The 14895-nt window shown below is 41.9% G+C and overlaps 1 protein-coding gene across 4 annotated transcripts in view; it reads right to left on the bottom strand.

The window, feature by feature from the left end:
- The window catches only part of ift80 (intraflagellar transport 80 homolog (Chlamydomonas)), a 37806-nt gene that overhangs the window by 18198 nt on the left and 4713 nt on the right, over positions 1-14895 (bottom strand). For all 4 annotated transcript variants that reach the window (XM_058079138.1, XM_058079140.1, XM_058079137.1 and 1 more), the window contains exons 6-8: positions 12232-12341; positions 10485-10574; positions 10259-10396 (exon numbers count right to left, since the gene is read on the bottom strand). In XM_058079138.1, the coding sequence (XP_057935121.1) occupies positions 10259-10396; positions 10485-10574; positions 12232-12341 (338 nt within the window). The remainder of the gene's footprint in view (positions 1-10258; positions 10397-10484; positions 10575-12231; positions 12342-14895) is intronic.

Genomic DNA, 14895 nt, shown 5'->3' with positions numbered 1-14895 from the left:
GAGCATGAACCGAATTTTCCGGACTTTTTCTCACACTTTTTTTTGCACAGGTTGGCTGTTCCTGCGACTTATACTCCAGAGCGACTTGAAAATGAAAAAAACTTTTGTGTTACATAAACACCGGACACCTTTTCTGTTCATGTTTATTTTTTGTGTAGCTGAATAACCATTGTTAGCATATCTTACACCTATTCAGCCTGTTCTGTATTTTTTTATTGTTTCAACTTACGTCCTTCCAAGAGGACGTAATGTCTGTTTTGGTCAAGTAGTTTGTAAAATAAATTACCCGCAAAAAATGCGACTTATACTCCAGTGCGACTTATGTATTTTTTCTACCTAATGATGCATTTCTAGCCTTGTGCGTCTTATACTCCGGAGCGACTTATAGTCCAGAAAATACGGTCATTGTTCTGTCTGTCACTATACATCACTGACATAGATACTGTAGATCCACTATTTGTAGAAGATACTCTATATTCCATTTGTGACAAATCGTGTGGCACACCTGACATCTTGCAGCACAACAGTTGGGAATCACTAATCTTGAGATTTTTTATTTTTTTAACCAAGTAAGTAAGGTCAAACACTTATAGGGTGCACATTGTTCGGCATCAAAATCAAAATTACCAGGTTAAAGCTCTCAGGTTTCACAAAACTTTAGTTGGAACTGCCATCCTGCGAGATCTCAATGTAGTTTGCAAGATCTGCCTTAATTTTTTGCTAAGGGCCATATTCAATAACTGTTGTAATACACTGCCATAATTTGCAGTGTTACTAAGTAGCTGTTATTACACCACTGATATTAAAGTTGAGACTTGTTTATTAACAGTGATTCATGTGTGCTGTGGTTGTCCTTGCGAGTACAGGTAATAAAAGGTTTGTAATAGCAACAGTTTGATTTATTCTGCTATCATCTGTGAGAAAATCACTTTTAAAACAAATCAGCTAGCTGGCTGTGTTCAACTGTATTAGTTAAGCAAACTCTGTCATCTTAATTGCGCTTAGAAACATTTTCGGTACAAGAGAACATTTGGCCATGTGTGATTATGCAACTGTTCAAGTACACTTGCCATCTCCAGGGGTACACAACAATAAGCCGCAGCCAATCCATGCATAAAGCGGGAGGGGGAGCTCTACAGATGTCTCTGTTGCAAGACTTACCTTGCAAGGGCAGACAGTATGGACACTTATGAGTGTGGAGTGGCACAAGTTGGAGCTTTGGCAGTGCAAGGGGAAAGGGAGGAGTGGGGGAGCCAGCCAGAGGATAGATAGAAGACAGAGCAGGGGGTGGGGGCACAAGGGAGTGTATAAGAGAGCAAGAGAGAGCGAGAGGGCGGGAGGGACGGAGAGTAATGATCTGCACATGGTTTCATGTTGGAGCCTTAACATAGTAACCATAGACACATGCTGGGGCCTCCTGGGACTCATCAGCAAGACACAGCTGTGAGCTGGACAGCAGTCTTCTATTAGCACCAACTATGCACACATGTGCTTGCAATCTCTCTCAAACACACACACACACACACAAACGCGTGCACACACACACATGCACGCGCACGCACACACAATTTAGGTATTTGGTTATGTTTTGGCATGCAACAAAGGGGTCAAAACAAATTAGACCCTTCACCCAGCTTTAACACTGGTTATGAGGTCAGAAAAGTGTCAAGAAAATAGTAATCACTTGATCACGTGATTGTGTACTCGGTTTGCGGGGACGACATAGAAACCATTAAAAGAGACTAACCTACTTTCATTGATGCAGTTTGGTGAAAATTCTAAATAAATAACAGTACATGGCATGAATACACTGACAAGCAACACCATTATCTATCACTCTCCTTATCAAAGACTTTATATATATTAAAATATAAATATAAAATATTTATAATCAATTGTATAATTTACAGTTCTCAATTTTGACAATGTCTAAGCGGTATTCATTTAGCAACATGGTCGTAATCTGCTGATTATTGCACAGTTGGCTAACAAGTAGGACTCAAGTTCTGTTGAACTTCTTTCCACAAATTGAACCAAAAACTAAACATTATAAATTTTAAATAATGAGTTGTAGCAGTTCTGGCTGCTCCGACTAATCATTTACGTTGATGTGAAGTTACGTAAACACAGATGTAAAATAGACTGCAGATTAGCTTCATGTTTACGCTACAAGAACTAATGTCATATGTAATGATCGTGTTTTGATCTTAAGTAACTTTGATCAAATGTGGTCTTAGTACAGTTTAGTTTTGGCTTGAAGGTTAACACCACGGAAACTGTTGGAAATCTGATGGAAAAAAACGGTCACACGTCGCGAACAAGTGACGCCGCAAGTGCGGGTAGAATTGCAAGGTGTACATAAAGCATTTCATATGCAGTTCAAATATTGTATTGTGTATTATCAGCTACAGTAATGATGGCGTAGTTCCTAGTCTGATGACTACGCTCTTCCAGCAAGACATACAGTGAAGAAAATAAGTATTTGAACACCCTGCTATTTTGCTATTTCTCCCACTTAGAAATCATGGAGGGGTCTGAAATTTTCATCGTAGGTGCATGTCCACTGTGAGAGAGATAAACTAAAAAGAAAAATCCAGAAATCACAATGCATGATTTTTTTAACAATTTATTTGTGTGATACAGCTGCTAATAAGTATTTGAACACCTGAGAAAATGAATGTTAATATTTGGTACAGTAGCCTTTGTTTGCTATTACAGAGGTCAAACGTTTCCTGTAGTTTTTCACCAGGTTTGCACACACTGCAGGAGGGATCTTGGCCCACTCCTCCACACAGATCTTCTCTAGATCAGTCAGGTTTCTGGGCTGTCGCTGAGAAACACGGAGTTTGAGCTCCCTCCAAAGATTTTCGATTGGGTTCAGGTCTGGAGACTGGCTGGGCCATGCTAGAACCTTGATATGCTTCTTACGGAGCCACTCCTTGGTTTTCCTGGCTGTGTGCTTCGGGTCGTTGTCGTGTTGGAAGACCCAGCCACGACCCATCTTCAATGCTCTGACAGAGGGAAGGAGGTTGTTCCCCAAAATCTCACAATACACGGCCCCAGTCATCCTCTCTTTAATGCAGTGCACTCGTCCTGTCCCATGTGCAGAAAAACACCCCCAAAGCATGATGCTACCACCCCCATGCTTCACAGTAGGGATGGTGTTCTTCGGATTGTACTCTTCATTCTTCTTCCTCCAAACACGCTTATTGGAATTATGACCAAAAAGTTCTATTTTGGTCTCATCTGACCATAAAACTTTCTCCCATGACTCCTCTGTATCATCCAAATGGTCATATGCAAACTTAAGACGGGCCTTGACATGTGCTGGTTTAAGCAGGGGAACCTTTCGTGCCATGCATGATTTCACATCATGACGTCTTAGTGTATTACCTACAGTAACCTTGGAAACGGTGGTCCCAGCTCTTTTCAGGTCATTGACCAAGTCCTGTCGTGTAGTTCTGGGCTGATTCCTCACCTTTCTTAGAATCATTGAGACCCCACGAGGTGATATCTTGCATGGGGCTCCACTCCGATTGAGATTGACCGTCATGTTTAGCTTCTTCCATTTTCTAATGATAGCTCCAACAGTGGACCTTTTTTCACCAAGCTGCTTGGTAATTGCTCCGTAGCCCTTTCCAGCCTTGTGGAGGTGTACAATTTTGTCTCTGGTGTCTTTGGACAGCTCTTTGGTCTTTGCCATGTTACAAGTTAAAGTCTTACTGATTGTATGGGGTGGACAGGTGTCTTTATGCAGCTAACGACCTCAAACAGGTGCATCTGATTCAGGATGATACATGGAGTGCAGGTGGACTTCTAATGGGCAGACTAACAGGTCTTTCAGGGTCAGAATTCTAGATGATACACAGGTGTTCAAATACTTATTTGCAGCTGTATCACACAAATAAATTGTTAAAAAATCATGCATTGTGATTTCTGGATTTTTCTTTTTAGTTTATCTCTCTCACAGTGGACATGCACCTACGATGAAAATTTCAGACCCCTCCATGATTTCTAAGTGGGAGAAATAGCAAAATAGCAGGGTGTTCAAATACTTATTTTCTTCACTGTATTTACAACAAGAAATATTGTTTAATCTCGCAAGATGTCGTTCTTGCACATGTGTTTTTTAGACTGTCCACACTGAAAGATCACTCAAAAATGTGGAGTTTTGATCAAACAGCAGTGCAGGAAAATGCTTATGTTGGATGGCGTCTGGCATTCGTGGCCCATTGTTATGCAATTCATCCACAACCATTACCTTGATGTAGCATAATAATGCAAAGCACCGTGTTGCAAGGATCTGTACACAAAACATCCCAGCATGCTCAATGGATATGTCACAAATTGAGCATGTTTGGGATGCTCTACATTGGCATATGACAGCATTTTCCAGTTCATGCCAATGAATAATTACGCTGTCTATTAAGCATCCTAACATCTGTGAGGTGGATGAATTATCTCAGTGCTCTACTTATTTATCTAATTGTGAATATTTGAGAGCAATAGGCCTTTTGTGTTCGCAAAAAAAAAAGTTTTAGATGTTTGAGTTCCAGCTGGAAAATCTACCGGTCGACTTCTTCATACCCCAAGGCCCCTCCCCACTCCATGTTCAAAATAGAAATGCACAGGGCAAAAACAAAACAGCTTTTAAGGGCGCTGTGAAAGTAGCTATGATCAACATGGAGCACCATTTTGATCCATTTGGGTGCCAAGATGAGTAGGAGCCTAATTTACACCCTTTTCAAGCCGCTAGTCTTTAATAACGGCACTTAATGAACTCAGAGTTGGCAGCAACGTTTGAAAAGATACACCAGATGCACAGTCCTATTATTTGACTGCATCGGTTACCCAGTGACACCCTCTTTACACCTTTCCATCCCTCTTTCATTCCCCCTTCATTCTATGCAAGTGTGACATGTTTGTTTAACAAGGAGGGCTAGTGATTTTGCCAAGAATGATGAATCTGCCAACGTTTGGGAGTTGGGGGTTTGAAATGGTGGTGACAAAAAAAATAGAAAAGGGACAAAAACAGACTGAGGGAGAGAAACTGGAGTGAAAAAGAAACCAACATCTTTTATGTAGACCCAAGCTTGCTTCTTAAGCCAACTTTACAGGATATATTGGACAGGCCCCCACCAATCAGCCCCCTAAAGGCACTCTTTTTTTTTTTTATGCAACCCTCCCTTTTACTTTCCAACAAGGCATGCATTTAGCGTAACTCTTGAGAGGTGTAAAAGTAATACCGTGTCAACACGTGCCTCTCACTCAAAACAAACCTGTACAGTATAGATGCTTGCACAAAGCATTGGGGTCAACACTGTATGTGCCCCATGTTTCGTGCACTCTGGATGAAAAACATGTTTAGAATCACCTACAATACCATAAATAATACAAAGTATAACTCTTCCAATTGACAGTATAGTCAACATACAGGTACTACGCAACAGTGAAACTGACTGCCTTCAATCAAAATGTCAAAAATTTCCAAACAAACAATTAACATACAAATGCAAAGGGAAATCAGAGAATGACTTGAGTGGGCTACTCAAGCAGCCTCACTTCCAAAGCCAAAAAGAAGAAAAAGGGGGAGTCAGGAAGCAAGAAATAGCATGCAAGAGCACAGACTGGTAAAGGGAGGGGAAGAGAGAGAGAGCTGCTCTGCTGCTGACTCAGGATTCTCTTTGTTTGACCACGCTCGCTCACTCTTGCTCGAGTTCTCAGTTACACACGCTCCCCAAACATACGCTTTTTTTTTTTTTTTTTTGCTTTCACGTGACGTTTCTTAGTCAAATCCTTGTACTGGTTATTTCACTTCTACTGTACTGTGAAACCCTTTCTGCTGGTTTTCCAACCCCTGACGTCTGCTGCCCTTTTTCTTTCCCCAAGTACCCTTCTCATGTGATGAAAACAACCACCAATGCTAATACGCGCCAACTAATAAACTGACAGCAGTTTCTTTTCCTGTTTCATACTCCATCCAACAGTGGCTCACTTTTGAGAAGCTTCACTGCCTTCCAGCTGGGGCTATTTCCAGATGTTGGTTGTGTTGGTTGGATCCCAGCTGCCACAAAGAGAGTCTCAGGTATATGCTTCCCCTAATGTAAAAAAATAAGAGGCTACACTGCCATGAAATAGAGAGTCAGAATGTAAAGTCTTGTTTGCATCAACTGGTTCGGTTCTGTTCCGCACAGTTCAATATGCTTAGTCAGCAAAACCCTGAACTATTTTGATTGTAGTATATTATAGTATTTTCAATGTACTATAGAAATGAAAATTGGATATACTTTAGAAGAGTTAGGGTACAAAGCAGGAAATAAGTCAACACATAGCCATTAGTCAAGTTAGTGTGAGCACCATTGTCATCTAGCACTGCCTTAGACCTGTGATTCTCAACTGGTGGGTCGCGACCCAATGTGGGGTCTTTGCCAAAATAAATAGTGTAATGACCCAATGTCCATGAACGCACCACCTACTATGTGCCATTCGGTCCTTGTAGGAGCTTAGTTGACATTGCAAGCAGTAAGTCGACCCTGTTTCCAGATAATGTTGGCCTCCACCAAGGCTGCCACTGATACAGTTCATAATTTTCATGGACAGAATTTCTCGCCACAGCCAAGGGGTCGAGGGAGTCCAGTTCGGGGAGCCTTAGAATCTAATTTCTGCTATTTGCCGACAATGTGGTTCTGATGGCCTCTTGGGCCTGTGACCTTCAGCGTTTACTGGGACGGTTTGCATCAGAGTGAGACTCAGCACCTCCAAATCCGAGGCCATGGTTCTCAGTCAATAAGGGTGGAGTGCTCCCTTCGGGTTGGGGATGAGGTCTTGGGCCAGGTGGAGGAATTCAAGTATCTCAGGTTCTTGTTCATGAGTGAGAGAAGGTGGGAGTGTGAGGTCAATAGGCAGATCAGTGCAGCGTCTGCAGTAATGCAATTGCTGTACCGGACCGTCGTGGTGAAAAGGGAGCTTAGCCGGAAACCGAAGCTCTCAATTTACCAGTTGACCTAAGTTCTCACAATCACCTATGGTCATTAGTTTTGGGTCATGGCCGAAAACAACAACATCACGGACACAAGCGGCTGAAATTATTTTTCCGAGTATGGTAGCTGGACTCACACTAAGAGATAGGATGAGGAGCTCAGTCATCTGGGAGGGGCTCAGAGTAGAACTACTCCTCCTTCGACCGTTGAGATGGCTCTGGTGCCTAGTCTGGACACTTCCCTAGTGAGGTGTTTTGACCCATCCCTGTACATGTCTACTTCATATTCCCCTCAATGAACCGCCACTCTGTGGTGCAGGCAGCACTCATGCAGCCACAGACCATGACCCTACAACCACCATGCTTGACTACAGGCGAGAAAATTATCTGGGTACTCGCTTGTGACATTCTTGGAACCTTTAAATGTAAATGCTCCTGAGGTGGTACAATCTGTAACTTGTATGACAGTTAATAATGTTAGTGGTTCCATTGAATTTTATACAAATGCAACATAAAACAAGTTGGATAATTCTGTTAGCACAATAGAATTTCTTAGTGAATTTTTTTTTTTTCAGATTGGGAATTCCTTACAGTTAAAGAAAAATCATTTGTCATGATAAACCAGGTTGTTGTAAAACCTAAAGACTGTGCAGAGTAAACGAATCATAAAATACCTAAACTAAACAGAACTTAGATTTACGGCATGGTCATACAGTTGAGTGAAGAAAAGGGGAAAAAAAATGTGTAGTGGAGGGAGTACGGCGAATGGATGAGGGGGGGTGGGATGCAAGAGGGAGATTGCCTGGCACAATGAGTCCTACTTGTTAGCCAGTGGCAGTGTCAGGGATCGTGACAGGGTCCAGACGCTAGACACCAGCTGCAAGCGCCTCGTAAATAGACTGCTGTCTCGCAGGCACATTTGCACGACAGGGGCTGCGCACGCACGCAGGCAGGCATGCGGGCACATGCATATACTATGGGAGTCACACAGACACTGACTTATTGTTTCTCCCAAATCTTGTAAAAAAAAGGGACAGTGGACCTCTTTGTGTCATGTCTTGTTAAAACTCCTGTGAAGAGAAATAAACTCCACACAGAGACACGCACAAAACATCAACCAAATCCCAAATATATAACAACCATCATGTATTTAAAGATTTTTGTCGACTTGTGCGCACTTCAACGTCAATGTAAACTCTCTCTCACACACGCGTGCACACACGCGCCCACACACATACACAAGTGTGATAATAGCAAGGAGGAGTGAGTATTCAGGGTAAGAGGAGAGTCAAGTTGGATGGGAGGTGAAGGGGTTAAACGTGCAGTGCTGATCCTGCTGAGCCAGCAGTCGTAGTTAAAGTGCAAGGTTTCATTGTATCAGATACAGAATGAAACTCCTTACCATTAGTCACGCTAGTACTAACTGGAAAAAAAAAAAAAAGTTTAGCAGCTGCTTAACCCTTGCGGGAGCACAGCAAACAAGACATGGCACCCAAAGGTCTGCGTTTCTGTGTAAACTCACAACCGTGGTTATTGTGGCTGAATTGACACAATAAAAGAAAAAAGCACCAAGGTGGAGAGATCTACTATTTTTTCATCTCCTTAATTCCCGCTCCTCCTCCTTCGGCAAGCCTCCCACGCCACGCTACAGTACACAGAGTCTCGGTGGAGCTTTAGGGAGGAGAAGGCAAGCGTACCCTTCCTCCAGTTCAAGCAGGGTAGGGCCATAATCCTCTTCATCAAGGCACACCAAAGTAAGGCAAGTGGCGCAACGGGCAAAGAATGGAACAGATCAACCACATAAACAAAGCCATAATAAGAGGAACTCCTTATTATGGCTTAGTTTATGTGGTTGCTGAATTGGATCAATGCAAAAAGTAATGACAAATTGTATTAAATGTTGCCTGTTTAGAGTTTTAATGCACGCTGCTTTCATGAGAATTTCATCAGATTTTGCACAAACCGTACTATAGTTTGAAGAGCCCTGCCTCTAGCGCAACATCAGCTGGGATAGACTCTCGCCTCTTACTCGCGAACACTGAACAGGAAATGATCAAAAACGAATACACCCCTCATATTTCAGCAACCACTGTGGCTACAGTACATCTTCTCATGGGTCAATACATAACTTAAGTGTCGTCAGTTTAACACTTGCATAGCAATACTGTGGAACCTAGCATATTTGGGATTCAGAATTCCCATCCCTGCATGTATTTTCTCTACAGAAAACATTATTGATCATCTTTCATTATCATTTTCCGATGGTGAGTACCTGTGCATTTTATAACTTTATTTTATAACTAATTTTAGCTTCCTTTGTCTCCAGCGAACTATGGCAATTGGATATAGACAAGGAGCTGTGTAGCTGAATGCAGTAACAGTCACCTTTATTGGAAATGTTGATCCAAAATCACAGAATAAAGTCAAAGAAAGGTTTGGATGTGGAGAATCGAGCCAGTGCCTTGATGCAGCAGATTATAATGCCTGCCTTACTGGACTGTCAAAATTATACATTTGTATATGCATCTCCGCTATTCACATTTATTAGCGACTCAAAAATGTAACCCTCAAATAACGGACTGCTACTTACTGAATAGATTTTCTTCAGAAAACAGAATAAGTGGGAATTTATGTTTCCCTCTATGATCCACAGCTCCCAGTGCCCCCAGCACTCATGTTTGACAGTTGGCAAGACAATTATCTTTGTACTCACTTGTGTTGCCAGCAGTACGGAAATGTGGGGGCTTTACTCACTTTTGTGACTGTAAATTGTGTAGGCAATACACACAAAAACAATTTTGTGGGAGTTACCGTAATTTAATCCACGTTATGACATGTATTATAGTAAGACCTTACCCTTACCCCAAGCTATAACCACTAAATTATAGATGACTGTAATGTAGCCCACAACCCTCCATTTTTGATTATACTGTATATATAAAAAATATGAATATATCCCGAAGCTTCTTATTTAATTATTGTAGTTTTGTCTGCATAGTATATACGCATGTGCCATATAATAATATGTAGCATATAACAACAACCATGTTCAATCATATATGATCATATGCAAATGTATTTAATAATTTTGTCAAACCTGAACAAAGCGCAACCGTTTTTGGCCCATGTATAGTACTGAAGTACTGTTACGAATGCAAACATTTTGACATTTATTACATGTCATAAAAAAATTTGAGTGTATGACTGCACTAATGCAAGTCAAGAGTCACACAGGTAGTATTTTCTATTCGATAGTAAAAGTAAAATAGTTGTTCTTACCCCGGTCTTGTCGCAGAGTCGCAGCGTGTTGAAGGAGCCCACAGCAAACACTTCTCCATCTGGAGCCCAGGACAAGGAGGTGACTGGGTAGTCATGTGACAGCGAGGAATAAAGCAGGCGGCCAAAGCTGTCCCACACCTGTTGAAGGGGCAACGTGGGACTTTTGAAGGGGCAACAACAAAAGCGGCAGACATCGAGTTCTAGTATGCCCAAAAACGCTGCTTACTTTATATTTACAGTCCTCTCCTCCCGACAGTATGAGGTCATTGACTGCGTTCCAGTCCACCTTCAGAATGACCCCATTGTGCGCCTTCCACTAAAAAAGAGACAGAGACAACTCAGTAATATAGCATATTACATAGCAGAATAGCAAATAAAATTAATAGTCATTTTGTGCTCCTCCTAACCCCACTGACTGCTTGTTATTAATGTTGTCGTCCAATTTTGGATCAACATTTGCAATAAAAGTGGCTGTTGTGATTGTTGGATTAGATTCAGGTCCAGAACCCTAACTCCCATTAGGTAGTATAAGTACTCATCACTAATGAATGATACTGTAAGATGATGGATGCAGACGTTTGGAGGACTTATTTGCTGTGGACTACACTACTATGAATACTAGCAGTTGATGTTTGCAAAATACAAGAGTTTTCAACTTGTTTTGCTGTGTTTATCTCTAATATTGATTATTACATTAATTATATATGATCTCTATTTATTATGATTGTGAGAAAATCTTAACTACATCACCATATTGTTACGTTACCTTCTTTGTATTAAAAAAAATCACATATGGAATACAAGAAGTGAATAAATTTACTGCAACAGATTTTTAGGATTAAATAAGTTTTGCTTCTTCCTACTCCTTTTGGACATGTGGAACTGTGAATTGAATTATACGATGTATTCCAGTGTAACTTGTATGCATGTTCAATTAAAATGAAACCATTACCATGAACGCCGGGGGTAGATAGTGGTCATTAAGGGACTCTCCACATCAAAATTTTCTTTCGTCGACATTCTGAGTGCCGTGAAACAGTATTTTTTTTCCAAAACGGCTTATAGAGTGGGAAAATCGGATAATGTCGGCTCGTCGTTTCCATGTCGACAACCAACTTATCTACTTCGACTGGTATTTTGCTGGTGATATTTTGTTGTCTTAGACTCCAAAATAACTTCCACTATTCACATGCGTTCTTTCTTCTTCTATAGTTTGGTGTGTCACATGGTTCTGCCTGATCAGTGTGCCTTGTGTATTACATCGTTTTCACCCAGTGAGCCGTTCCCATCTGGAGGCAAAGATTAACTAATCCCACACAATGTGGACATGATTTGAAAAAAAAAATCAAATCCCAGGAACATTTTCATATGGACAGGGCCTTAATGGCTTTGTATATAGAAGATGACAAAGCTACATGCTATTAGATGTGAAGCCTCCCTTACTGAAGCCTTCAGCCAATGTTTGAAGTGTGTTTAAATGACATCTGTTTTGGTTCGTGTGGTTGTGGTGGTCCTGACAGGCATAGAAAGAAATCGCCATTGAAGTAGATTAGGTAGCTGTTTAAGGTGCCACTGTATATAAAACATTCATACATTCATTTTCTACCGCTTATCCTCACAATGGTCGCGGTGGGTGCTGGAGCCTATCCCAGTTGTCTTCGAGCAAGTGGCAGGGTACACCCTGGACTGGTGGCCAGCCAATCACAGGACACACATAGACAAACAACCATTCACACTCACATTCATACCTACGGACAATTTAGAGTCGCCAATTAACCTAGCATGTTTTTAGGAATGTGGGAGGAAGCTGGAAAACTCACGCATGCACGGGGAGAACATGCAAACTCCATGGCCAAGTGTGGAATTGAACCCAGGTCTTCCAGCTGTGAGGCCTGCACGCTAACCACTCGACCGCGGTCGGTTTGCTAAAACCTAAACTTCCTAAAAATTTTACATACGTGGAGTTTGCGTACCTGTATGACTTTGGCACTGGGTTGCAGAGGCTTGATGACCAGGTGTCGACCTGATGTGTAGAGGATCCTCTCAGAGTCTGGGCCCCAAGCCACAGAATATACAGGAGATGCTGGAAGAAAAACGAAAAAAATTGCAAAATTTGGATTATTTTCAACCCAACAGACGTACATATTGTAGATTGATGAGTACAGTCTGTATGTATGCACTTCTTAAACACAGATTTAGTGGAGGAGAATTTATGTTTGGAACACTGCAGTGATGATCCTTCCTCTCAGAAAGTATCACATTCCGCCTATGGTTCTTCTCCTCATAGTTCAGCCTATTGAAGGCATACCAGCTGTGCAAAGCTGCCTAACCTCTGTAGAATAGACGCGGATGTGTGTGCATGTTTACTAGTTAGGGTTGTGGATACGCACGTGTGCAGTGTGGGCTGACATTTAACCCCACTCCAGGTGCATGCGGTTACTCACAAATGCCAACCAGTCATATGATCTGAAAATCTGACAAAAGGCAAAGAGAGAGGAGCTGCCACAGGCTCCTCCTCCTTGCTTGTTTTAAACATCTTCTGCGAGTGTGAGCTCTGAGGGGAGAAAAAAAATGGGTCAAGGCAAACACCGTGATGTACCACAGCCAGCTTCTGTGGCACACGTGTATGCTTTTGGGGGTGCTGAAGTGAAGCAGCAACACCTGCAGTGATCTGCGAGCCAAGTTGATGAAGGCACGTCTCTGCGGCTATGCTACTCTTCTCCAGGTGTTTTACACATTGTGGGTCTGTTCAGCATCCCGCTGCCCAGCAGATCATTCCTCAAACAAACCCTTAAAGGGAAAAATGTTCCTGCATAGTGGATCGTGGATCTGAATTTGCCGTTTCCCCTTTGTCAGCTCTTCTCATTCAACAGGGAGTGTGCCATCCATTTCCAAAAAAGCCTCTGACCATTAATAATTAATAAGCCAAAAAGTGGATTAGTTAACAGGGGAGCCATCTGTAATGAATAGTGGATGGGGAAATGTATCACTCATGGGTAGTCTTTAGGCGGGGCTTTTAATAAAACTCAATACACATCTCGGACTGTCGGATGCATTTCAATGACTAAATACAAGCAAGGATTGAATCAACAAGTGTTGCTTTTCCTTTGACATTTTGTGATGTGACAGCAAAAAGGAAAACCAGAAATGGAACTGCAAACAGGACTGCATGGTGACAAAAACTCATGTCCTGGCTGCTCAGTACAATGTGGCCCAAGCAACAATAATAATCAAAAAATATAAGCACACTGGGCTGCACGGCGGTCATGTGGTTAGCGCGCAGACCTCACAGTTAGGCGACCAGGGTTCAATTCCACCCTCAGCCATCTCTGTGTGAAGTTTGCATGTTCTCCCCGTGCATGCGTGGGTTCCGGGTACTCCGGTTTCCTTCCACATTCCAAAAACATGCTAGGTTAATTGGCGACTCCAAATTGTCCATAGGTATGAATGTGAGTGTGAATGGTTGTTTGTCTATATGTGCCCTGTGATTGGCTGGCCACCAGTCCAGGGTGTACCCCCGCCTCTCGCCCGAAGACAGCTGGGATAGGCTCCAGCACCCCCCGCAACCCTCGTGAGGATAAGCGGTTGAAAATGAATGAATGAATGAATAAGCACACTGCAAACTGAGCTGTGAAGAAACTCATCTCTCAGGCACATGCATTACTTCCTAATTTGTATGTATTCATATACTATGGTTAACTTCTTTTTACAGATGCAGTTAAGAATGTTAAGTGTCTTAAAGCATTCCTTGCCATTTCCAAAAGCCATCAAGGAGTGAGGAGTTTTGTCCATTATTTTAAAGCCGATACCGATAACTTCCTGTTTCTCATGACCGATAAACAACTTTATTTTTTACATTTATATTTAACTGTAGCTTGTGCACACCTGGGGATAAAAAAAAACCAAACAAAGTTGTGTTAAAGATACTGTACCGGTAGATTTGGCTTAAGCAAATATCATAACACTTATGTTTGTCACGTTTCATCCCTGAGGGGTGTGTATGTGTGTGGGTGTGGTGGGTGGTACTTTGGGTGTGGTGTTATTAGCCAGAGCGCACTGGCATGACAAGCAGGTGTTTTGGATTATGGTAGCAGGGTGATCCCATCAGCGGAGGATATGGTGGAGGCAGAGAGGGCTATAATCCGTTTTTGTCAGAGAATACGATTTTCTGAGGAGTTGGCTGAATTGGAAAAAAGGAGCGTGTGTAAATTGGACAAGTCACCTCTAAAAGCTAAATCCAATCTTGGATGGTGGTCTTATTAGGGTTGGGGGAAGCTTAGTAGGGCAGGCATTGAAGCTAAACATGCAGTTATAGTGGCACCTTTCTCAGAACAGAATTACTATAGTCTATATTACTATAGTTAATATAGTAATATACGTATTACTATATTACTATATTTACGTCAGGTTGGGTTGGATTATTTTGGGCTATTTGAGATCAAGCATGGACAAACTATAGTTACGGGTTAAGTTATGTTCGGCCATACAAGCCATACATTATTCATCAATGGTCTGACAAGATTTATTGCAAGATGCGGTCAAGGTTGTGGAAATTAGCTCGGACAATGCTCCAAACTTTGTGGGCGATGTGCGTGAATTAAAGTTAGCCATCGAGAAGTTGAACCACAAGCAACATG

This window comes from Doryrhamphus excisus, chromosome 8 (assembly GCF_030265055.1).
Source record: "Doryrhamphus excisus isolate RoL2022-K1 chromosome 8, RoL_Dexc_1.0, whole genome shotgun sequence".
NCBI lineage: Eukaryota > Metazoa > Chordata > Actinopteri > Syngnathiformes > Syngnathidae > Doryrhamphus > Doryrhamphus excisus.
The sequence above is the reverse complement of the archived record's forward strand: the minus strand, read 5'-3'. Positions and strand labels throughout refer to the sequence as shown.